General features: G+C 58.6%; 2 protein-coding genes across 8 annotated transcripts in view; one reads left to right on the top strand and one right to left on the bottom strand.

Moving 5' to 3' along the window:
- Positions 1 to 23,979, bottom strand: part of PC (pyruvate carboxylase) — a 103,829-nt gene that overhangs the window by 3,690 nt on the left and 76,160 nt on the right. For all 7 annotated transcript variants that reach the window (XM_014554902.2, XM_014554903.2, XM_032489949.1 and 4 more), the window contains 12 exons: positions 18,667 to 18,802; positions 18,362 to 18,546; positions 17,941 to 18,106; positions 17,669 to 17,814; positions 17,421 to 17,538; positions 17,004 to 17,155; positions 15,354 to 15,472; positions 12,712 to 12,874; positions 10,345 to 10,527; positions 1,052 to 1,196; positions 586 to 675; positions 274 to 495 (listed from right to left, as the gene is read on the bottom strand). In XM_014554902.2, the coding sequence (XP_014410388.1) occupies positions 274 to 495; positions 586 to 675; positions 1,052 to 1,196; positions 10,345 to 10,527; positions 12,712 to 12,874; positions 15,354 to 15,472; positions 17,004 to 17,155; positions 17,421 to 17,538; positions 17,669 to 17,814; positions 17,941 to 18,106; positions 18,362 to 18,546; positions 18,667 to 18,802 (1,825 nt within the window). The remainder of the gene's footprint in view (positions 1 to 273; positions 496 to 585; positions 676 to 1,051; positions 1,197 to 10,344; positions 10,528 to 12,711; positions 12,875 to 15,353; positions 15,473 to 17,003; positions 17,156 to 17,420; positions 17,539 to 17,668; positions 17,815 to 17,940; positions 18,107 to 18,361; positions 18,547 to 18,666; positions 18,803 to 23,979) is intronic.
- Positions 4,680 to 8,171, top strand: LRFN4 (leucine rich repeat and fibronectin type III domain containing 4). The gene is made up of 3 exons (XM_032489950.1): positions 4,680 to 4,872; positions 5,309 to 6,667; positions 7,325 to 8,171. Exons 2-3 carry the CDS (start codon positions 5,319 to 5,321, stop codon positions 7,884 to 7,886), a joined length of 1,911 nt encoding a protein of 636 aa, XP_032345841.1. The 5' UTR covers positions 4,680 to 4,872; positions 5,309 to 5,318; the 3' UTR covers positions 7,887 to 8,171.

Raw genomic sequence — 23,979 nt, forward strand, 5'->3', positions numbered from 1 at the left:
CCTTTCAGAGCCCCCACACCCAATTCTCTGTGCTGTAATTAACTAAGAGGCTGGAATCTCCTCTCTGACTCTGAGCTGCCTGGGCCTCAGCGCTAAGATCTCATGCCGGCACCAGGCCTGGCCAGAGTGGGCACCAGTCACCGTTTGCTAAACAAATGAATGCTGTGCCTTGTTCAGTTCTCACTGGTTCCCTAGGTGTTAACATCTCTTCTGGAAAGCCCCAGTGGCTTGCCTGTACTGTGGGTACCACATTCCGTCCCTCCTCTAGCCTACCTCCCCAGTTCTCCATGCTGAAGAGCTTGCTGAAGTTGTGGGCAACATAGGGAGAGATCTTTTTGAGATCGTGGGTTCGCACACGAGTGGCCAGCAGTGACTGGTGAGCGTCCCTGAAGGTCGTGTCCATCAGCAGCAGCCCGTGGTGGTTCCGCACTGCTCGAGCAAAGCCCTCAGGACCCTCCCGCAGCAGGATGTCTCTGAAACCAGCTGGGGGTGGGCCTAGGGCAGACCAGGGCATTAGCACCCATCCTTCAGGGGGCAGCCTCCTCGCTGTCTCCCCTACAAGTTGGCAAAATTAATCTCACCTACCTATGGGCACTGTAGGGACAATAGGGTCCGTGGGGCTGGGGCTGGCCTTGACAGGGATTGGGGTGGTTGGGCCATTCACCATGACGTGTCCTGGGGAGAGAGTGGGCAGCAGGTCAGGGCAGGCTGGGCAAAGTCTGAGTTGAGGGCAGAAGTGAGAGTAGTTGGGCCCGGGGATCAGGGGATTCCTCCAGGATCCCTGGTCTTCCAGCTGGCCCCTGTCCTCTCCAAAGCCAGGGCCTCCTGGGTCCAGGCAGTGGGGACCTATTGAGGGCCACATGGATAGAAAAGGGGGGCCTCTAAGATCAGAGCAAGGAGGGCGGGTGGGGTGGGAGGTGAAGCAAAGGAGGAAGGCACAGGACCAGATTGGGGACGGGCAGGGGTGCTTAGAAGCTCTCTGGGTTGGGGAGGCGGGGCGCCAGAAGCAAGGCATCTGGGAGGGGAGGGGAGGGCAGTCTCGGGGCCGGACCGAGGTAGTGCAGCAGCTTCTGGGCCCGGTTCTGTGCAGGCCGCAGCTGGAATAGCTCCGGGTTCTCGTCGATGAACTGGGTGTCCACTGTGCCTGCCAGGAACTGCTGGTTGTTGAGCACATTCTGCAGGAAGGGGATGTTGGTCTGCAGAACAGAGGCAGGTGGGAGGGTGTCACCAGGCAGCATGGACAGGGAAAGGAGAGGCTGAAGGTGCCACCTAGGCTAGCACAGCTTCCCAAGTTCCCCAGGATACCAGGCTGAGGTTCAAGCTTCCCTGTGGAGTGGTGTTTCCCCATCTCTCCCCACCCCCATTCTGGCAGAGTCCCTTAAGCTGTCAGGGGCCTGAGCCCATTCCTCTCTCCTTGCTCATCCTGGAGCCTGTGCTGAATCCCACCTCATCCCTCCTCAGGGATCCCTTCCCTGGAAAACCGATTCGGCCTTTCCCACAGCACTGTGGCATAAAGCAACCACCCTCTGCCCTCCCAGCCACGCTTCTTCAGAGCAGCCCCTACCTCTAACAAACCCACCGCCCAGACAGCACACGGCCACAATGATATTCTCACTGAGGTCTCCACTTCCACTGAAGCCCAGCAGACACTTTCCCACCGTCTCCTGCTAACAGCTCCCACCTGGACATTCTCTGGGCTTCCACGACATCTTGCTCCCCTCCTGCTCCCTCGCTAGTCCCCACTGGTGGCTCCTCCACCCCTGCAGGTAGGAATTCTCAGGGCTGTCCCTGGGCCTCCTCTCCTCACACAGCACAGTCCTCTTGGGTGGCCTTGTCCTGGGCCTCCAGCTCCAGACCCAAAGTGGAAACCCCTCCTGGAGACCTCTACCTTGTGTGTCCTTCACACAAGCTCATCAGGACCAAAATCAGCCTCCCTCACCCAGTCCTCCTCTGCCTCCTGGTGGGTGTCACCATCTACCCAGTTGCCAAAACCTATGTTCCATCCACCTCACCACCCACTCCTGTGTCACTGGTCAAGCCAGACAACTCTACCACAGCCATCTCTAGACTCTGTGACCCTGTGCCTTCAGGCCATGTCTTTACCAGGTTTCCCTGTCATGGTCACCTCTAGTCACACCAAACTTGCCTTGTGCTCTCACACCTCCACACCTCTGCACCTGCCTGGTAAGCTTTTCCTGGAAATCTGAACCTGGAAGGCCTTCTTTGTCCTCACCTCCTGCCCTCACAGAGGAGCTGTATGCTCCACTTTCTAGGACTTTGTGCGACAGCTGCTGGAAGGCCCCTCCCTCGGCCTCATCATCTTTTGCTTCTCTGCATTCCTCACCTGCCTGGGAGGCTTTAGGAGCAGGGGCACTGTCTGAGGGGCTGGTGTCCACATGCTTTGTACACAAGCATCCTCAGTTCTGCTCATTAAACAGCTGGGTGACAGCAGGAAGCTGGGGCGGTTAAGTCCAACTTAGAGGCCATGTAGGGCCTGGGAGGCAGCGCTGAGAGATACCCCATGACTGCAAGTTCAGGTGGATGGGATTCCAGCGTGCATGTCTTTGACCACAGGCTACAGTCTGGCTGTCACTTCAGAGAAGGCATCTCAGGGTGTCACCCACTCATGATTTCTGCTGGCACCTTCAGTAGGGACTCCAGGCCCAGGATGGGCCGCTGGGCCCTGTTGCTACTCTGAGAGATTCTGCCTGTTCCCCCAGAACTCCTATCACCTGGAGACCTGAATGGGAAGGGTGCCTCCCCAACCATTATCCCCCTGGTGGCCACTGCAGCATGGGGCTCAGCCAACATTGCCTTGTCTGGTGTGACAGGTCTGCCTGTCTGTCCCTGAGACTAGTCCATGCTCCTCTTAAAGAGATGGGGACATTTCAACTGGGCCAAGGCACGGCATTTGGGAAGAGGAAACCAGTTAAACCATCTAAAGAATCTAGAATCACACAGGAGTGAGAAGGATCCTCAGAGGCCTCTCCACCTCACTGCATTTCCCTTTTGTAGACCCCTCCCCCCTTTTGCTTTTTGGAGGATCTGTCATCCCATCTGTACTGCATGGAGTTTGCTCCATGGGGGCAGAAACCAGGCCCATCTGGTTCCTGATGTCCCCCAGCTCCCCGCAGAGTGTGGCACATGATGGATGCTAGGAAACATGTATGTTTAGAATGAATGAAAACACCATTGATGGGAGAAAAGGAACAAGGAGACACCTGAAGCCACTGAGCATCACGGTTGACTTGGGCTAGAACCGAGGTGCTTCCGTTTTACAGATGCAACAGCTGAGGCCCGGGGAGTAGCAATAGTAAGAATGGCTTCCAGCTGCCAGGTGGCTGAGCCCCTCACAGGCTGCCTTATTTCTTCTCCTCTCACTCCTATGAAGTACACATAATCAATACCCCTTGGCCTAGATAAGGAAATTGTTTTCAGTGGTTAAGTAACTTGCTCAAGGTTACTTGGTGTATCAGGCAGTATTAGACATCAGTCTGTTTCCCTGAGGGAAGGAAAAGGAACAGGGCATGGGAGGGATCTGGGTAGCCTGAAGACCGGGAGATATCTGGGGTGGGGGAGGTGACTTCCCTTGTTTCCCGACTGGGGTGCCGGACCTGGTTCTGAGCCCTGAGGGCCCCCACCAAAGCCCGGGATCTCGGAGGCAGAAAGCCAGAAATTCATCCCCCACCCCCGCCCACAAACACACTCCGGGAGCCGTTTCTCGGCGGAGCGGATCTCGTCCCGGGCCACTCTCCGGGGAAATGGTCCAGTAGGGGGAGCAGGGGGAGAGAGGGGCTGCCAGTACAGCCACGATCACTGACGCACAGCTTCAAACAGCGTGCCACCGCCGGCCTGCTGGGAAACCGCGGCGCGCAGACCAATCGGGCCGGAGGCGGGGACCGGTTGGCTCCCGAGCGCGCCAGGCGGGGCGGGGAGCTGGAGAAGGAGGAGGGAGGGGCGGGGGCGGGGCACAGCGCCAGCCAGGAGGCCGAGCCCTCTCGGCCCCACCCCGCAGCAGCCCCGCCGGGGGGCATCGCCCCCAACTCTGCCCCCCTAACCCCCTACAGGGCCCGTGCCTGCTGTGGACCCTCCACGTGACTCAGTGATGCAGAACGGTTATGACCTTCAGCGTAAGGCTGTGAATGCGAGGGTCCCAGCAACAGTGCGGGTTTGCGCCCGGCCCTGCCTGTGGGTTCGGGGACGTGTGGGTGTGTAGGCATGTGTGGGTGTGTTGGGGAGGGTGCCCAGCGACATGTGACAAAGACTCTTCTCTCTGGGAGATGGTGAAGGGGCCCGCGAGCTGGCGCTTTGTCTGGCTTTCTGCAGAGTGACGGTTCGCGCAGCGGCAGCAGGCGCCCGTGCGGTGCAGGATGCCGGGGCGCCAGGGTGGCCGGGGGCGCGCGCGCCAGTACCAGGGTGAGTGCGCTGCGGCAGCGCCCCGGGGCTACGCGGCGGGTCCGCGCCGGCCCGGGCCTCGGGCGTGACCAGGAGCCACCCGTGGGCGCTGCAGTGGCCGCGTGTCCCCGTGACCTCGGGAGCCTGCCTGGGCCCGGGTGGATCCCTGCGCGCCCCTCCCCGTCAGCTCTCCACGTGCCTGTCCGCGGTGCGCGTGCTCGTTGGTGCGCACCCTCCTGCCTGCCGCCGCCGCCGCCGCCGCCGCCGCCGCAGCCGCCGCCGTGAGCCGCGCCGGGAAAAGGTGCCGGGAACCGAGTGAGCCGGGGCCGCGGGCCCGAGCGACATGGGCCAGAGGGCACGCGGCGGGCGGCTGGTCAGCCCCGGGCCTCACCCTCGCGGGAGAGCCGCCTGGAGTCGGCGGGGGCCGGCCGGGCCCACGGGGAGGCCGGCCCGCGCCCCCTGAGCTACGGACACCAGGTGAGGGGGCCGTGGGGGACAGTGTGGGAGTTGGCAAGGGAGGGGCAATGGGCCTCGGGAAGGGTTTGTGGGGGCACCTTCCCAGGCGGGGGAGGGGATGGCGCGGAAGGGATGCTGGCGATTCCAGGGGACGCCAGGGAAAGGAAGTTCCCGGACCCTCCCTGCTCCACGGCCACCTCCGCTTCCTGCTTCATGTCTCACCTTGTCCCCGGAGCCTGGACTCCCCCTAACTGCTTGGGGAGTGTGACCTTTACTCTGGGGGGCTTGGCCCTACAGGTCCTAGCCTTCTCTCAGCCTTGGGGAGCCCTTTGGGCCTTTGACCCTGACCCCAGCCCCAGGCCAGGCCTCTCAAAGCTGGCCCCTGGAACCGGGCCCTGGGGCGAGTGGGCACCTGTGCCAGCCCCACTTGTGCCTGGGTTGTGACCCTTCCCTACAGGGTGCTCACCATGGCCCCACCACTCCTGCTGCTGCTGCTGGCCAGTGGAGCTGCCGCCTGCCCACTGCCCTGTGTCTGCCAAAACCTGTCCGAGTCACTCAGCACACTCTGTGCCCACCGAGGCCTGCTGTTTGTGCCTCCCAACGTGGACCGGCGCACAGTGGAGCTGCGTCTGGCTGACAACTTCATCCAGGCCTTGGGGCCACCGGACTTCCGCAACATGACAGGGCTGGTAGACCTGACGCTGTCCCGCAATGCCATCACCCGCATTGGGGCCCGCGCCTTCGGGGACCTAGAGAGCCTGCGCTCCCTGCACCTGGACGGCAACAGGCTGGTGGAGTTGGGCACTGGTAGCCTGCGAGGCCCCATCAACCTGCAGCACCTCATCCTCAGCGGCAACCAGCTGGGCCGTATTGCGTCAGGGGCCTTCGACGACTTCCTGGACAGCTTGGAGGACCTGGACCTGTCCTACAACAACCTGCGGCAGGTGCCCTGGGCCGGCATCGGTGCCATGCCCGCCCTGCACACCCTCAACCTGGACCACAACCTCATCGATGCACTGCCCCCGGGCGCCTTTGCCCAACTCAGCCAGCTCTCCCGTCTCGACCTCACCTCCAACCGCCTGGCCACGCTGGCACCTGACCCACTCTTCTCCCGGGGCCGTGACGCCGAGGCCTCCCCCGCCCCCCTGGTGCTGAGCTTCAGCGGGAACCCCCTGCACTGCAACTGTGAGCTGCTGTGGCTGCGGCGGCTGGCCCGGCCCGATGACCTGGAGACGTGCGCCTCTCCGCCAGGCCTGGCTGGCCGCTACTTCTGGGCAGTGCCAGAGGGCGAGTTCTCCTGTGAGCCACCCCTCATTGCCCGCCACACGCAGCGCCTCTGGGTGCTGGAGGGCCAGCGGGCCACACTGCGGTGCCGGGCCCTTGGCGACCCCGCACCCACCATGCACTGGGTCGGCCCTGATGATCGGCTGGTTGGCAACTCCTCCCGAGCCCGGGCTTTTCCCAATGGGACCTTGGAGATTGGGGTGACAGGCTCGGGGGATGCAGGGGGCTACACCTGCATTGCCACCAACCCTGCTGGCGAGGCCACAGCCCACGTAGAACTCCGGGTGCTGGCCTTGCCCCATGGTGGGAACAGCAGCACCGAGGGGGGCCGCCCAGGGCCCTCGGACATCGCTGCCTCAGCCCGCACTGCTGCTGAGGGCGAGGGGACACTGGAGTCTGAGCCAGCCGTGCAGGTGACGGAGGTGACCGCCACCTCGGGGCTTGTGAGCTGGGGGCCAGGGCGGCCAGCGGACCCTGTGTGGATGTTCCAAATCCAGTACAACAGCAGTGAGGACGAGACCCTCATCTACCGGTGAGGAAGCACTTTGCGGTCCGTGACCCCAGCTTCACTCCCCGCCACTTTCCCTCCGAGCCCTGCTCCACCCCTCCCGGGCTTGGCCACCTCTCCTGCTCCTTCTCTCCCCTTGGGGTTTCCACACACCCTTCCTCAGCTTCTGAGCTACCTGGGGGGTATTGGTGTTGCAGGGGGAGGAGGGGGAGGAGGGAGAGGAGGGCGAGGCACCAGAGAGAGGAGGTGGGGGATGATAGGAGGAGGGAGGCTGGGCTGTGCCCCACGAGGTCTCTCAGATGTGGCCAAGCAGGTGCAGAGGCCTCCCATGTTGGGCTCTTGGTATCTGTTTAAGCACGTGGGCTTGGCCCACACATGCGCATTGTTTCTGCCTCTGGCATGTGCTCCTCCACGGCTGCCTCGTCTGGCTCTGGGCCTGGGTGTCAACTCGCACACCTCTGGCCCCTTACACCATCTCCAGTGCCACACATGCCTGTTTTGGTTTCTCTGCCTCCTTAAAGTGAACACAGAGGCCCATGTGGTCCTGGGGAAAGGGGTGTGGAGTGTTCAGAGCTGGGTGGGCGGGCTGTGAAGGGGGCTTTGAGGTTTTGTGGCCATGGGGAGGGGGGGATGAGGGCCTGGACCCCAACCTGGGCTCTGACCACTTGCTCTTGCCCGCAGGATCGTCCCAGCCTCCAGCCACCACTTCCTTCTGAAGCACCTGGTCCCCGGTGCTGACTATGACCTCTGCCTGCTGGCCCTGTCACCTGCCGCTGGGCCTTCCGACCTCACCGCCACTAGGCTGCTGGGCTGTGCCCACTTTTCCACGCTGCCAGCCACACCCCTGTGCCACGCCCTGCAGGCCCACGTGCTGGGCGGGACCCTGACCGTGGCTGTGGGGGGTGTGTTGGTGGCTGCCTTACTGGTCTTCACTGTGGCCTTGCTGGTTCGGGGCCGGGGGGCCGGGAATGGCCGCCTCCCCCTCAAGCTCAGCCACGTCCAATCGCAGACCAACGGAGGCCCCAGCCCCACACCCAAGGTGCACCCACCACGGAGCCCCCCGCCTCGCCCCCAGCGTAGCTGCTCCCTGGACCTGGGAGACACTGGCGGGTGCTACGGTTATGCCAGGCGCCTCGGGGGGGCCTGGGCCCGACGGAGCCACTCTGTGCATGGGGGGCTGCTCACTGCAGGGTGCCGGGGGGTGGGGGGCAGTGCGGAGCGGCTGGAGGAGAGTGTGGTGTGAACGGAAGGGAGCCAGCCCAGGCAGGGGCAGAGGGCAGAGGGGGTGGGGTGGGCAGCCTCCTGGCCTAGCGGGTCAGCACTGCCTGGAAGTCCCTCCCAGTCTTACCCTGGGTACCTCAGGCCCCCTTTTGCTTGGCAGGACAAGGGGCCCTTCCCCTGGTTCTGGCCTTCAGATGGGCAAAACGGGACAGGTCCCTGTGACAGGTGCTCACAGCCTCTGAGGCAGGGGCTGCAGCCAAGTGGAAGTCTTGTTTTTCTTTATAATAAAATAGTTGGGGACACCTCAGTGCTAGTCTCTGGTCTCATCCTGCTAGGTTCCCTGAGGGGAGGGGGGCACAGGGGCCACAGGAGGCCCTGAGAAGACAGGGTCAGGCCTGGGGCTACCAGCCCTGTGGAGGTGGCCAAGCAGCCTGGGGTGCCCTCAGGCCCTAGAGTGCTGTGGGGACCAGGCGCCTCTGTGCCTGCGAATTTAAGCGCAGAGAATGCCCCTTCCTGGCAGGGCGTGGACAGGACGTCCCGTCCTCACCTGGCACGGGCGTCACAGTGCACAGAGAAGCAGCAGGAGCAGCGGGGAGATGGTGCCGCCCTTCTAGCCAAGGGACTTGGGCTGGAAACACAACTCAGTAAGAAGGTCCCCATGACTCCCATTGGTGACAGCCTTATTCACCATCTGCCTGAGCATCTTTTGGATTTGTAACATGTCATCCCGAAGGGACCGGTAAGGGGCTTGGAGCCCCACTGCCCTGCTGTCAGCCTGGGACCTCCAGGGATGCAGCCCTGAGTGGGATCTTGGTCCCAACTGTTCCTCTGACACCCTGACACCCCTGTGACTTTGCTCTTGTGGGACATCCAGGGGCAAACACACCCTCCTGGCCACTGCGCTGCTCTCGTTCCCACCGCAAGGAGTCACAGCCCAGGGCCGGCATGCTCCGACCTGCCTCCTCCGGGCCCAGGCACAGCCCCCTCCAGCTTTCGGAACCACCGCTGCTCCCGGGCGGTGGCTGAGGAGTCAGTGCTCCAAACACAAACACTCCCGGGCATGTGTGGTTCTCTCCCAGCACCGGGGGCGCCCAGGTGCGTCAAGAACATGCAGGTGCCCGGGCCCCACTGCGGAGGGCAGGCGCCGGCACCGGGGCACCCATGCTGAGCGGGGCGTGGGCTTCCTGTGTCGGGCCCGCCTTGGCTCTGACGGCAGCCTGGTGAGAGCTGGCGTGGTGAGGCGCATGTGGACACGTGTGCAGGCCGAGCTCACACACACTAAGCCCGCCCTCCCAGCCCTGGAACACATACCTGGATGTGGCCCAAGAGGGATCCTGGTTTAAATAAAATGAAACAAAGTCTTCAACAGAGAGGAGCAGGAGAGCGTGAGCCCTCCAAGGGGCCACGGAGAGAGGGCGGAGGAGGCACACTGCTGAGAGAGGGGTGGGAGGGCAGAGGGGAGGGTAGGTGGCCTGCAGGACAGGAAAGGGGCGGCAGGCACAGGTTCGGCAGGGCCGGTGGCCTGGTCTGGGTGCACATCTGGGGAGGACAGTGGTGCCCCAGGAAATGGAAACACTTGTCCGTCTGCAGGCCTCCCACCTTCCTCCCCTCACCCCACCGTCATGGCCCTGGGGCCCTGGTCTCCCTTCTCCACCTTCTGGCTCTAAGGTAGTGGGTATTCGGGAGCCCTCCAAGTTGTAGGTCAGCTAGAGGGTCCGAGGGCCCAGGGGCACCACCAGAGGGGTCCAGCCAGGGTCACCAACAAGGACAACACAGAGCAACAGGCATGGGCAGGTGAGGGGTGGGGTAGCCGGGCCCCCGCCTACCGGCCACCCACCTGGAAGCAGCCCCAGGACGCTGTGCTGGGAAAATCAAGCCCCCGCAGCGAGAAGGGGCCGAGCACAGGACGTCATGACACGTCTCTGCCACGTGGCACCGGGGACAGGCAGTTCCCGTGAGGTGGGCAGGGGGCCTGGCACTGGCCCCACAGGCCCTTGCCTCCCAAGTGCTTTTTCAAAAGGCTCTGCACCCACAGAGCATGTGGACAGGTGAGAGGAATGGCGCGGGGCTGGGAGAGGACAGCGCTGCCCACACGCCAGACCCTAGACACAGGCTGGGCCAGAAGCAGCTGGGAAGGAGAAGGCGGTGTGGGGGGCTACCAGCCATGCAGCTCCCTCCATATGTGGTGGGCAGGGGACGGCGTCCTCCTCGAGCGGAGAGCATCCTTTGGGACTCTCAGAAGAGGAGGAGGCCACCTGGCACCGTGGGCTGGGCAGGGTGGTCCCCGAAGGCAGAGCCTGGTCCTCCTGCTCTTCCTGCCTTGCAGGGTGTCTGACGGCAGTGGCTGCCCAGGGAACACCCAGGATACACGGGCAGCACAGCAACAGGACAGCGTGTGGCTGTGATTTCATCTCCAGTTACAGACACAGGACAGGACCAACCAAGAGGCCAATGGACATCTGGGGCCTGCAGCCTCTCACCTTCACGCCTCGGACTCGGAACTCGGCAAGGGCTCTGCTCATCTTGGTGGCGGCCGTGGGGTGGTCTTTGCCGTGGGCAATGACTTTGACCAGCAGGGAGTCGTAGTGGGGGGAGATGACGGCTCCTTGGAAGGCGGAAGCGTTGTCCAGGCGGATGCCCATGCCCTCTCCGCTCCGGAACACCTGCGGGGGAAGGTGAGCAGAATCAGGACCTGGGGTGGAAGCCGGAGCTGAGCCATTGCCCCAGCCCAGGCTGGATGAGTGCAGGCCGCCGGCAGGCTGCTGAGGGCCATGCACAGGTGTCCACAGGGGACCCCAACTCTGGCCTGTGAAGTTCTGCTTAATTTCTGCAGCAAACCCAGGGGTGTGCCACCTTCTCTATGTGCCACTCCCCCACCCTGAGAGGAGGGGATGGGGAGAGCATGCCCTGCCAGCACCAGGGCTCTGTGCCCAGCACTCAGGCTGACGCAGGGCCCACAGGGCACAGAGGGGCCTGGACAGGCGGGCCGGAGCCCACCTACCCGCTGCTTTCCTGCCTGACTAACCGTCTTGCCTTTCAGATTCATTCATTTGTTCACTCCTTCATTCCACAGCACGTGTGCCCACCTCATGCCAGGCCCTGGGGACAGAGCAGCTAAAACTGAGTCCCTGCTCACAGGGGCTCCCAGCCTGCTAAGCGATGGGGCAGACAAACAAACAAGGAAACACACAGGCTGGCGACAAGGACACTGCAGGACAGGAGCAAGGCAGGGAGAGGCAGGCCAAGGGGTCTTTGTTGAACATATGCAGTGACGGGGAAGGCCTCGGTCACCCCCCACCTTCCCCTCCTTCCAAAGGGGAAGAAGAGGGAGACAGGCAAAGAGGAAGGAGCAGGCAGGCAAGCAGGTGAGAAACAGTAGGAAGAGGGAGAGGAGGGCCAGACGCAGGGAGAGGCGGGGAGCCCACATGGGGAAGGAAGCAGAGAGTGACAGGTCAGAGAGGCGACTCATGGAGACAGGGAGGGGCCCCAGGTGGGGGCAGATGTTCAGACCGTGATGGGAGCAGGGGTGAGCCCTGCAGGGAGAGCCTGCACCTGGGGAAGGCACAGGTCAGGGAGCCGGGGAGTGGGAGGGGGGGGCCGGGGGACTTGGGATACCCACTGCACCATGTTTCCGTGTCTAAGGGACACGGGCCTGTGTTCGATAAAAAGGAACTTAATAAAATATTTAAGGGCGAACACTCAGCTGTGAGCAGGAACTGTCAGCTAAAAATACTCTGTGGTAAACCAGGCTTGGAGGAGCCAGGCCCTGGAAGTGGAGGTGGTGGGCAGCGCTGAGTGGCGGGGCCGCCCTTTCCTGGCCGAGGGCAGAGAAGTGGGGGGCCACCCACTGGACAGCACTCTGGCCTTGGGCTGGCCCCCACCTGTGGACTTGGATCCTTCCAGAAACGGAGGCAGCTCTGTCTCAAGCCAACCAGCTCTATGCGACCTTCAGACTCCAGAGAGCTCCCCTTGGCTCCCAGCCCTCCCCACGGCACTGGTCTCAGAAGCTCCGTCTCTGTCTCAGAATCTCCCTGGACGCCCAAGCAGGACCTGAGCTCCGCCTCGTCCTGCTTCCACGGAGGCTCAGACCAGATGGGGAGGCCGTAAACCAGCAGAGCCGGTGGCAGCACTGCTGTCGTGGGACCGGCAGGTATTATCAGGGGTGTGAGACAGAGGGCCAGGGAGCAGGCACGCCAGCAGCCCAGACGGGCCCAGAGGCTGGGGTGCGGAGGGGAGGCCACAGGGACAGAGGGGGGAAAGACGTGCCCTGGAGGAGGTGCAGGTCCTGGTGTGCAGGGGAGCCGCCCTGGCCCTCTCTCAGCCCCACAGCCTGAGCCTGTCTCTCGGCCTCCTCCCTGCCCCCCCACCATCTCCCTAACTCTCTCATTCATCCCCAATGGGTCCGTTGGCCCAGCCTGCCCTCTCCACTGGGACATCTGGTGTCCTTTGCTGCACCCGGGTTCTGCCTGGACAGCCACCCTCCCCTCCTTAGACTGAAGGCAGGATAGAGGTCAGCAGCATTGCTCAGTGGGCAGCAGAGCTTTGGGTTCTTGTGAGAAGACAGAGCCAAGGGCCTGGGCTTCATTTCTGAGGACCCTGCACTCGGCCCCACCCAGCTGGTCTGCTCCCTGTCCATGTGATTCACTAGCTGGCTTTCCAGCCTGTGCTGGAATGCTCTCCCCTCACTCCAGGACAGTGCCTGGCTCCCATGTACTCTGAGGCAGCTTCTGATCAGCTCAGGTGGGAGGTCTGCTTCAATGCCGGGCCCCTAGGCCCCCCTGTGCTCCCTGGAGCAGCAGTCTGGCCCAGGAGTGTCTTCACACAGACTGAGGCTGGTGGCAGCCTACCTCGATGCGGCCGGTGTCTGGCTGGAAGCTGCGCGCGGGGTCCTCAGTGGTGACCCGGCACTGGATAGCACAGCCGTTGATGCGGATGTTCTCCTGCCGCAGGCCCAGGTCAGGGAGGCTCCGGCCTTCAGCCACGTGGATCTGGGCGTGGACCAGGTCCACACTGCAGGTGTGGGGAGTGGGGAGAGCGTGAGGCAGGGGATGGGCGGGGAGAGCCCTGACCCCACCACCCCAGCTGACCCTCACCAGCCTCCTCCCAACCAGACTGGTGGCCCCTGCTCTGCACCCACCGGGGCCGAGAACCCTGCTCCTCCGGCCGGAATGAGGAGAACGCGGCGGCTGGAGGAGGGTGGCTGAGATGGCTGCAGCTGTCTTGCACCAACCACCAACTCTTCCTCCCCACCTTTGCCCCACTTCTTCCCTGGGGTCTCTCTGTCCGCCTGCCTCACCCAAACCATCAAGCCTGGGTTTAAAGCCTCAGACCCTCATTCTTAGAGCAGTATTTGCTCCCCTGTGTGGTGCTGGTGGAGTAGGGGGGTCAATTTGCAAAAGAACAGGGTTGTGGTGAAAGCTGGGCTCATTGAAATGGGGCTGCAGCTGTTGGAGGGTCCAAACAGGTGGGCGCCACTGTGGTCAGGATGCCGCCTTCCCAGGGCCTGTGTTGCAGCTGGGCTTGTGCCCAAGACACCCCCACTCCCCCGCCCGGGAGAAACTCTTAAGAGTACAAAGCTTTCCAAATGTGCCTGGTTTTCTAAGCTCAGCCTCGCTGACTGCCATGCTCCTACGGACAGCAACAAATCCAAGTGGAACAGCTGTTAAAAGAAACTTAAGGTTTTAAATTTATGGTCACTGAGGCTTGTGGTAAGGACAGCCTGGAAACTAGCAGATTTTCCTCAGTGTTTTGTATTTCCTGCTAAACCAGTTCATAGTAGTGATGATGATTACCATGTATCACTACGTCTACTCGCCATGGACCATGGCTGTGCTCTTCCCAAGCTTTATCTCCACAACGATGCTCTGAGAGACACTGTCGTTCCCATCAGAGGAGGAGCCCGGGGGTCAGAGATGCTGCAGCACCCCCAAGCTCCACGCAGCTAGTGCCCTGGGAGGAATCTGCCCCCATTCTGTGTCCGCCTGACACAAAACCTCCGCTCTTAAGCAAGCAAAGATTTCTATCCCTAGTAGAACAGGCTCAGGGTAGGCTCAAGACTGATGGCAATTTTACAGCAGCACGATGGGGAAGGTCTCACGGGGCCAGAGTATGAGGCTAGAGCATGTGCCTCGGCTCAGTCTTTAAGAGACAGCAAGGACTCTGGGGGCTTCCGTGCACCTGCCAGCAAAGGCAGGAGCGCCAGCAGCATCCTCAGTCTCAGGTGGGGTTGAGGGTCGGGGACAGAACTGTCAAGAAAGTTCCGTGGTGAGATGGACTAGCCCAAAGCTGGGGCATAATGCTTAAATGGCTCAAAGTATGTATCTTGAAACAATAAAAGGCCATTTTAACTGTTAATAAAATGGGCATTTTTTTTTAATGTCTATACACGATGTTTGTGGGAGAACAAACTGGTACAAGGAATCTAAAAAGCCATTTAAGTGAGATGTTACTTATCCATTGCTCAGGTAATCCCTACTAAAAGGTGTCTGTCCTCAGAGCTCTTCAGAGAGGTGGGCAAAGATTTAGGCCCAAAGATGTTAACCAACACTCCTTTAATAATCACAGAAGTAAAAACAACCTAAATGTCTAATAATAGAGGACTATGTAGATAAGTTATAAAATATACAGATAAGGGGGGGCGGTGGAATAGCTCAGTGGTAGAGAGCATGCTTAGCATGCACGAGGTCCTGGGTACAATCCCCAGTCCCTTCATTAAAATAAATTAATAGATAAAGAAAGAAAGAAAAGAAAAATGTTCTACTGTGAGCAACAAGAAATGATGGACAGTAACAGATAACATTCTTTAAAAAAAAAAAAGAAAATATACAGATGATGGACTAGCGTGCAGCCACAAGTATTTAGAAATAATAATGGCCTCTGGGAGTGCCTTTGACAAATTTTAAATTTAAAAAGTAGAATAAAATTTCTGTACCAAACATCTCAATTGCGTCAAACTGTTTACATAGTAAAGTAAATAGAGATGGAAAGAAACCAAAAGCTTTAGCATGGGCAAAGGCGATATAGCACGGGGTTGGAGATGACCAGCTGTGTGACCTTGGGCAGCTCCCTTAACCTCTCTGGGCCTCAGTTTCCTCATCTGAAAAATAGAGATGATTGGTCCCCTCCTCCAGTGAGCTCGTGATACGCAGCACACAGCACAGCACGCCGGGAACCTCCTTGGCATCCTGGTTCTGAGGGAAGGGGCTCTGAATCATTTTTATTTGTTCCTTTGTACTAGTTCTTACAATAGCCATCTAATGCTTTTATAATAACTTTTGTAAAAAGTAAGTCCACGGGTCCCTAACTGCTCTCTACCACTGGACAGTGAGCCAAGCTCCTGGCCACCTGCTTCCTAAAAGCCATGATTTGGATTTTACACAGAATGTGGGAGATGCCCCTTCCTGGCACTGCTCCCCTCTGTCTGCAGCTGCTGGTCCCAGAGGCCGCCCTCTGCATCGCTGGACCGACCCCGGCCGAGCCCCGTGCTCACTCAGTGATCTCCTCGGTGACGGTGTGCTCCACCTGCAGGCGCGAGTTGACCTCGATGAAGTAGTGCTTGCCATGCTTGTCCACCAGGAACTCCACCGTGCCTGCGTTCTCGTAGCCCACCTGCAGGGCGGCTGCGTAAGCATGGGCGCAGTGATGGGGACCCCACAGGGATTCAGTCTCACCCACCAGGTTGATTCCATCAAAGAACTGGCTGCGGCAAACCCTGCCCCAGTGGATGGCAGTCAGCCTACCAGCCCTGCCCCCCAGGGAGGCTGGGCCCCTACCTGGGCGTCTCCCCCAGGCCTCCACTGGGGGCCTCAGGGGGGCCGCACCCAGCTTGTGTCTGGCATGAGACACCAGCAGAGCTCCAGTCTGCCCCAGACTCAGACTCGGCACCCTCTCCCCAGCCACTCCTCGGCTTTCAGGCTCAGGCCCCACCCACACACACCCTCTCCTGGACCCTTCTTATCTTACTCTTAGAGAGTCTCAGTAAGTTGCCCCTACTTTACTCTGTCATCGCCTCTGGGCACTACCCAAAGAGATGCCATTGAGAGGAGCCCACAGGTGATGACTCTAACTCAAGATCCAACACTAATTCTAACTTCATTCTGGTTGTACCAAAACCACAAACTAGACTACTCCAGGCTCCCTCACATCTGTTCTGGAATGAGACACGGTGTAAGCCAATGAATAAGACCAAACTCAAGGTAAGACTGTGCCTCACATGAAGTAACCAAAATCTCAACCATAATCAGACCCCAGTCAATGCCTCACGTCAGCTGTAGCATCGCCTCACGTGGCCTCACGGCCAAGCGCCAACTGAAAGCCCTGGCTTTCAGTTTGGGGGAGGTTACAGATCATCTGTGCTCAGTGTGCCCTGGTGGTCTGAGAGCCTGAGGGAGCTCAGCTTGGAAGGAGAGCGGGCCCAGGGGCCTGCCTGGCTGCTGGGGAGAGCAGATCTGAAAAGATCCTCACTCAGGGCCCTGGGATGGGGAGGCAGAGGCAGAGGGGCAGGGGGGCAGGATGCCTGGCCTCTGAGTTGGGGTGGGGCCAGGAGGACCCCAGAAGAACAGAGAGCAGGACCCCTGCTACAGCCTGGTTACGGCAGGCACTGTCCCGGGCCAGGCCTGGGGGGGTAGGTCACTCCACGCCCCAGCAGAGCAGAGACAGGCAGAAAGAGGACCTTAGGGGCACGTGGGCTGCAATGAATATGATGTAGGGGACAGTCAAGAACAAGTGAGGAAGAAAGCCTTAATATTGTCCCTTAATCTTGACAGAACTGACTGAATCTCATTCCCTTTGTTCCAGAGGTTCAAGTTGTGCAGAGGGTGCTAAGGAGGGGCCAGCGGCCTCTCCCCACACCCTTTCCTGGTCTCCAGGCTTGGCCTTGGCCCAGCACCTCTGCGCCTGCACAGCAGGGATCCTGAGGGCCCCGTGTCAGCCCTCAGTCCTCCAGGAGCATCCTTCTTCCTTCCCTTGGGAGCCGGCCACCCTGGGCCTCCCTGCTCCACAGCAGGCTGGCCACACCTGGACCCCAGTGACCACTGACTGTGAGACTTATGCCTGTGGGAACAGGCTCCTTGTCTCCATGTGGAGAGAAGCCCAGGCCCTTGGCTTTCAAACTCTGTCCCCGAGAGCCCCTGCCCTTCACCTGCTTTGCAAGTTTGACAGAGTCACTGGTGAGGCGGGTCCGAAGCTGGGGGTCCAGGTGCGCAGCGGGGGCGATCTCCACTACTTTTTGGTGCCGCCGCTGGATGGAGCAGTCTCGCTCGTACAGGTGCAGAACATTCCCGTACTGGTCCCCTGGGGTGCGAGGTGAACTGGGCTCAGCTTCTCCTGGGCTCTAATCACCTCCCAGATGCCCGACAACCCCCAGCACAACCTGTGTGGCCGTTGGCACCCTCCCAGCGGGGGTCAGCCAGGACAGAAACCCATCCAGTTGAGGCCTCCGGCCCCCGAGCTGGGTCCCTGCAGCCCACCTTCCTGGGGCGGGCCTTCCTGGGGAGGGCTCCTGGAGCTGTCCCAAAGCCCAGAAAGCTCGGGGCCGCTCGGGAAGGACCCCACTCACCCAGGATCTGCACCTCGATGTGGCGCGGCTTCTCAATGAACTTCTCCACGAACAGTGCCCCGTTCCCGAAGGCGGCCAGGGCCTCTGAGTAGGCCCGGGTGTAGTTCTCCTCCAGCTCCTGGGAGGGCAGGCCAAGGAGACAGTGGCCTCCACAGCTCTGTCGCACCCTCGGCATGGCCCCCGCCCGCGCTCGGCACCCATGGCCCCTCTGCAGGTGGCCTCCCAGCCCGGCTCTGGCTCCTGCTCACCTCGTAGCTGTGCACGACCCGCATGCCACGCCCCCCGCCCCCATAGGCGGCCTTGAAGATAATGGGGAAGCCGTAGGTGTTGGAGAACTCGTGGGCCTCGTGCAGGGAAGTGATGGGGGCGTCAGTGCCGGGGACCACAGGGACCCCTGTAGGGAGACTGACACGTCAGGCCTCTGCAACAGGTGGAAATCTTGCCAAAACCCTCCAGCCCCTGCCCAGACGGCCCCTCTCAGGAGCTGCGTGGACCCTCACAGCTTGTCCACCAGACTCACCTGCGGTGATGGCGATGGCCCGGGCCTCCACCTTATCTCCCATCTTGCGGACCACCTCAGGGCTCGGGCCAATGAACCGGACCCCAGCATCCTGGCAGGCTTGGGCAAAGTCCGCTCGCTCGGACAGGAACCCGTAGCCAGGGTGCACAGCGTCCACATTGTTTTCCTGGGGGTGCGGGGATCAGGAGAGTGGAGAAGTCCTCAAACCCTTCACACGGACCCCACCAAACCCTGTAGCCCACGAGCCTGGCCCACCTCACTTACTCCATTCATTCATTCACCCTTTCACTCATTCATTCATTCACCCGTTCACAGAGACTCACTGCCGGTTGGCATGGGGCCAGGCATAGCACAGGGAATCCACAGAACCCAGTCCTGGCCCTCAAGGGGCCCCTGCCCAGCCCTGCCTGGCCCAGCTCACCTTGGCCACCTTGATGATGTCTGGGATGTGCAGATAGGCCTGTACCGGGGCGAGGCCGCGGCCAATGAGATAGGCTTCATCAGCTTTCTGCCGGTGCATCTGGCCGGTGTCCTGCTCTGAGTAAACAGCCACAGTGCGGATGCCCAGCTCCGTGCAGGCCCGGAACACGCGGATGGCGATCTCGCCTGGGGGGCAGGGGTGAGGCCACAGGACAAGAAGTTAGATTCCTGGGTCCTAGGAGAATGAGAAACGGGGGCAGAGAGCCAGGGAAGGGGCTGGATGCCGGGCCCTCCCACTGCGCTCACCTCTGTTGGCCACCATGACCTTCCTGATGGGCTTGTACTCCAGGCGCCGGGCATTTGGGGAGGCAGCGGGAGCAGTGGAGGTTCGGCGGATACCCAGGAGCCTCAGGCCCCCACGGATAGTTTGAAACGTCAGCATCTGGGGAGGGAAGAGCAGGTTAGAGCAGCCTTAATACGGACGGTCCCCAGGAAGAGTAAGGGTCCCACCCCAGCCCCACGGGGGCCCCTCATAGAAGCCAGAGTCACCATCGGCCTCCATTCCTAGCCGAGCCCAACATTCCCTGCAGGGGTGCCTGGATGTCAGGAGGGGAGCAAATTTAAACCCAAACAGCACCCCAAGCTTACCCTAATACCCTATCTAATACTATGATTTCTAAAGTTCAACACCTCAAGCTTTTGAAGTAATCTCAGAGGCCAGCTGGAGGCCCTGCGTGACCACAGTGTGTATCGTCAGTGTCCCCTCTGCCAGGCACAGCAGTCCAGGCAGCCCCAGGCTTCAGAAACTTTGTGCAGCACACTGACCCCTGAGTCCCTCTCAGGGTTCTGTCTGGCTTGGGAGTGAGGGTAACAGTGGCTCTCTTCAGGAGTAAACCCACATCAGTGTGCTCGCTCGGTTAAAATGCAGATTTCTTCAAACAACAGAAACCTTCCTTTCCACAAGGCTACTAAATAAATTCATCATGAAAATCAGCTGAGGGCAAGCGAAACTGGCCAGTCACAAAAAGACAAATACTGCATGACTCCCCTTAGATGGGATTCCCAGAGTCAGCAAATTCATAGAGACAAGATGGTAGGATGGTGGGTGCCAGGGGTTGGGGGTTGGAGAATGGGGAGTTAGTGTTTAAAGGGCACAGAGTTTCAGTTTTGCAAGATGAGAAAGTTCTGGAAATGGCCAGTAGTGATGGTGGCACAACAATGTGAATGTACTTGGGAGGTCAGGGGTCTAGCTCAGTGGTAGAGCGTGTACTTAGCATGCACCAGGCCCTGGGTTCAGTCCTAGTAACTCCATGAACCACAAACATAACATAACATAACATAACATAACATAACATAACGTAACGTAACGTAACGTAACGTAACGTAACATAACATAACGTAATGTAACGTAACGTAACGTAACATAACGTAACATAACATACTTAATGCTAGTGAACTAACTATACACTTAGAATTAGTTAAGATGGCAAATTCTGTTCTATATACCTTATCACAATTAAAAAGAATTTTTTTTCAAACCAACCGAGGGCAACTTACATCCCAGAATGTAGAACATCTTCAGAGGTCAACCACCCCCTCATTTTACAAATGGTGAAAACCAAAGCCCAGACAAGTTTCAAAAGATGTATTCAAAATCACACAGCTGTGACAGCAGAGCCCAAATCAGCATTTGGTCCTTTACCCCTGCTCCGGTGCCTTGATCTAGCTAACCACGTGATCTATTTCTTAGTAAAGTTTAAACACTTGACTCAACCATTTTGTTTTAAGTAAGGAACGTAAAAATATATTCAATAAATAAAAGATACTGCAAAACCCTCAGTGTCACATTACAGCCAACAAGATGGAGAAGGGGAAATAAAGACCAAATAGAAAGAAAAGAGAAGAAAAGCAATAAGGAAAGAAACAGAAGAAAGAGAAGAGGGAAGCCCTCAGACCAGGGGAGAGAGGGCAGCCCACCGGCACAGTGCCAGGCGAGGCGAGGACAAGGCTCTCTCAGGAGGCAGAGCTGGGGAAGGAGAAAAGGGAAAAACCAGACAGAAATAAGGTCCTTTCCAATCATGAGGAGTGCCTCAACGGCAAGAAAACAAGTAACATTTTGTGAATAACCAGGGTGGGGCCAGATATTAAGCAGGCCTCTCTCAGGAGGGCACAGATGCGGGAACCTAATCGGAGAGAAGCTGTGGCCACTCACAGATCTGATCCGCAGGGAACGCACCCGGAGGAGAGTAACAGCGAAGGCCAAGGACCTGAGGGAAGGAGGAGCTGGATGTTTCCAAGAAATATTGGTCTGACAGCTGGGCACAGGGACCCCGCATGGTGAAGTAGGTCTGAAGGTGGGATAGGCAGGGCCTCTGGGCCTTACAGTGTGGGGGTGGAGGGGCATGACCTGCTGCGTGTTTGGAAAAGACATCTGGGTTGGCAGCAGTAGGGATGTTAAGAGGGTGCAGGTTTGGGGCTGTGTGGGAGCTGAGAAAAGAGACCCAGTGCTGTGACTAGGGTGGGAGTGGTGGGGGACGGGGGGATGGCTGGGGAGACATTTGGGGTTACAACAGGCAAGACTCGGTAACACCCATCGTGGAGGATGAGGGAAAAGAAGAAACCCAGGAAGGGTGGGTGGACTTGACCTCCCCCATCACAGGAGGGACCAGATAGGGAGTAGGGACGGAGCCACAGAAGAGGTCCGAGCCGGCAGGAAACCGGGCGCTGTTGGCAGATGGATGGTGTTGGAAGCCAGGGGCCTGGGGTCAATCCACTGGGGAGGACAGCCTAGAGAGGGGCTGCGGGCCCACCAGAGCTGAGTCTGGATGAGGAGGAGGAGGAGCGGCAAAGGAGACTGAGGGAGGGAAGCCAGGAAGCCCCGGGTCGTCGGGGCAGAAGAGAGCTCTAGGGAGTTCAGAGCTGCTGGGGGCAGAGATGAGGGTGGGAGGCGGGCGCCCTGGTCAAATCCAGCAGCGCGAATGTAGGGGCTGGGCTCATCTTCTAAAATGGAGGACACTGTCCTTCCTCATTAATCCAGAGTGGACAAACCTGGCAGATACCCCAATATGAGACTCAGATTAACAGCACCGACACGAAAGCCCCTCTTGGCGGGCAGCCAAGAAGGGCCTGGGGATGTTCCTGCCACAGACATGAGGCCTGAGTCTAATCAGGAGACAAACCCAAACTGAGAGACGTTCCACAAGCAGCTGGCCTATACCCTTCACACGTGTCAAAGGTCGTGAGAGACAAAGCCTAAAGAACGCCCAGGTTAGAGGAGATTAGAGAGACCGAACAAGATGCACACGTGATCCTGGATTCCTGCGGCGACAAAGGACATGAGGGGGACAGCTGACAAAATGTAAATAAGGCCTGAAGATTAGAAACGAGTATTATGTCAATTTCCCATCCCAACCGTCACGTGTGGCTACGTTAGAGAATACATATCCTCATTCTTAGGGGAAAAAAAACCACTTAAATGTTTAGGGGTTTAAGGGCATCATGTCTGCAACTTACACTCAACGGTTCAGGGGCAAATAGGAGAATAATGAAGCAAACGTGGTCAATAGTACGTGGGAAATTTGGGGAAGGGGTGTGAGAGCGCTTTATGCCACTTTTGCAACCTCTCTGTGAATCTAGAGTGAAAGAAATCGTCTCCAGCTGCCCGGATGGAGATGCAGATCCCTCCACCAAGACCTGCTCCCGTAGGTGCCAAAGTCTCAGCTGGGCCTCTGAGTGGACACATTTGACTTTCACACCTTTCTGAAAGGCAGTGAACTTTAGATGTTATTCTGTTATCTCCCCCTCACAGGTCTACCAGCAGCGCCTGAGCCTCAGCACAGCTTCCAGCTTCAGTAGCCTGCCCATCGGGAGGGAAACGTGTTCCTGGCAGAGCAGCTGGGAGCAGGCAGGCCCTGGCAGTCAATGGCACACACCAGAGAGCAGACCTGGGATGCAAATCTTACCCTCGTCCTGGGCACCAAATGCCTGCGGGGCTGCAGGCAGGATGTCCAGCCAGGATGAGGTTGAGTAGAAAGAGCCCCGACTACCACATAGGGTCAAGTCAAGAAAAGGCAGTGTCCTGCAGGGCAAACGCAGCAACAGAACAGGAGATGCAAGCGGCTCGTGACTGCTAACCAGAGTTCACCACATTCCAGACAGAACAGGGAGGCACTGCTTTTGCCTGGAAAATTAGCAACAGAGTCGTGAACAATCAGATTTAATGCTGCTAAGGCTGACGGGAGGCAGGCCCGCAGGTGCGTCTGGATTATCAGGGCAGCTCTCTGGAAAGCAGTTTGCAAAACCTATCAAGAGTCTTTAAAATATTTATGTCCCTTGGCCAGGTCATTACCAATCTAGGAATCCAACCCAAGGAAATATTCTAAAATGGGAACCAAGATGGAAGCAGAAAGATGTTCAAATCAGCATTATTTACAATAACAAATGACTGGAAGCCACTTACATATCCAACACTAGGGCGTCAATAGACACTATATGACCATTAAAAATGGCTGCAGTTTTGATGACATGGGAAATGCTTATGATATAATATGCTTTTTTTTTTTAAAAAAAACCTAAATAATAAGATCTCATGAAGTTTTTTTTGTTTGTTTTTTTAAGGCAAGGAAAACAACCGGCAGGAACTCAGCTTGTCACTGTTCTAGAACTGGCAAGGTGTCATTTTTTGTTTTTTGTTTTTTTTAAACAGAGGTACTGGGGATTGAACCCAAGACCTCATGCATGCTAAGGATGCACTCTACCACTGAGCTATACCCTCCCCGTCCTTCTTTCTGTTTCTCTGTATGTTCTGTATTTTCTCCATTGGGGATTATTATGTACCATTAGAAAACAAAATGAAGGAAATATACAGAGGAAATAGGAAGACCTTTGCAGAGAAAAGCCAAGGGGAGTCCCTGAATGGTTTCCCCCTAGGAGGTGAGTCGGCTTATATCCTGTAAAACAACCTGCTTCTAGTGGGGCTGGGCTTCCAGGAGGCCGGGACCCACCTCCTGACACACAGTAGGGCCACCGCTCCTTCCTCGCCTGTTGCCACAGGTGAGCCGGCCACAGGTCTTCCTCACTTGTCGACAGGCCAGCAGCCTCACAGCTGTGCCACCGGCACCAAGGCTCTCCATCCTCCAGGGATGTTGCATCTATTTCCAGAGAGGCCTGATCTTTTCTCCCACCACGGCCAGTTTACTCCTCGGACCCTTAGGCACTAATGTAGTGTCTTGTGGGTAAAGAGATCATTTCTGTCCCCAGCCCCACCATACACACTCCCCAATCCCTTTTCCAGATAAAGAAACAGATCCCTGGAGGTTATGCTCCCAGTGTGGGGTACCAAGTGCCTCCCCAGCTCAGTCAGGAAACAAGGGAATCTGAATTATCCGCTGCCCAGCCTTAGAGAGCCACACCCATTTTTGCATTTGACCCTCAGACACCTCTCGACAGCAAGGGATTCCTTGGCGTCCCAATCTACAAACCAAGAACCCAGAGTCTGGGCACTGGGGGGCCTCTGAATGCCCCGGAGCCCCATATCCTGGGCAGAGGGAAGCAAACGCTGGCCTGGACTTGAGACCTGAGCAGACCCTGGGGTGCAGGAGTGGGTGGGCAGATGTTTAC

This window comes from Camelus ferus, chromosome 10, assembly GCF_009834535.1.
Source record: "Camelus ferus isolate YT-003-E chromosome 10, BCGSAC_Cfer_1.0, whole genome shotgun sequence".
Classification (NCBI taxonomy): domain Eukaryota; kingdom Metazoa; phylum Chordata; class Mammalia; order Artiodactyla; family Camelidae; genus Camelus; species Camelus ferus.

What these genes read in the sequence shown, in the direction of transcription:
- LRFN4 (XM_032489950.1), top strand. Translation starts at nt 5,319, where the DNA reads ATGGCCCCACCACTCCTGCTGCTGCTGCTGGCCAGTGGAGCTGCCGCC. An exon ending in GACGAGACCCTCATCTACCG is followed by an intron (nt 6,668 to 7,324) that starts GTGAGGAAGCAC and finishes TCTTGCCCGCAG; the next exon opens with GATCGTCCCAGCCTCCAGCC.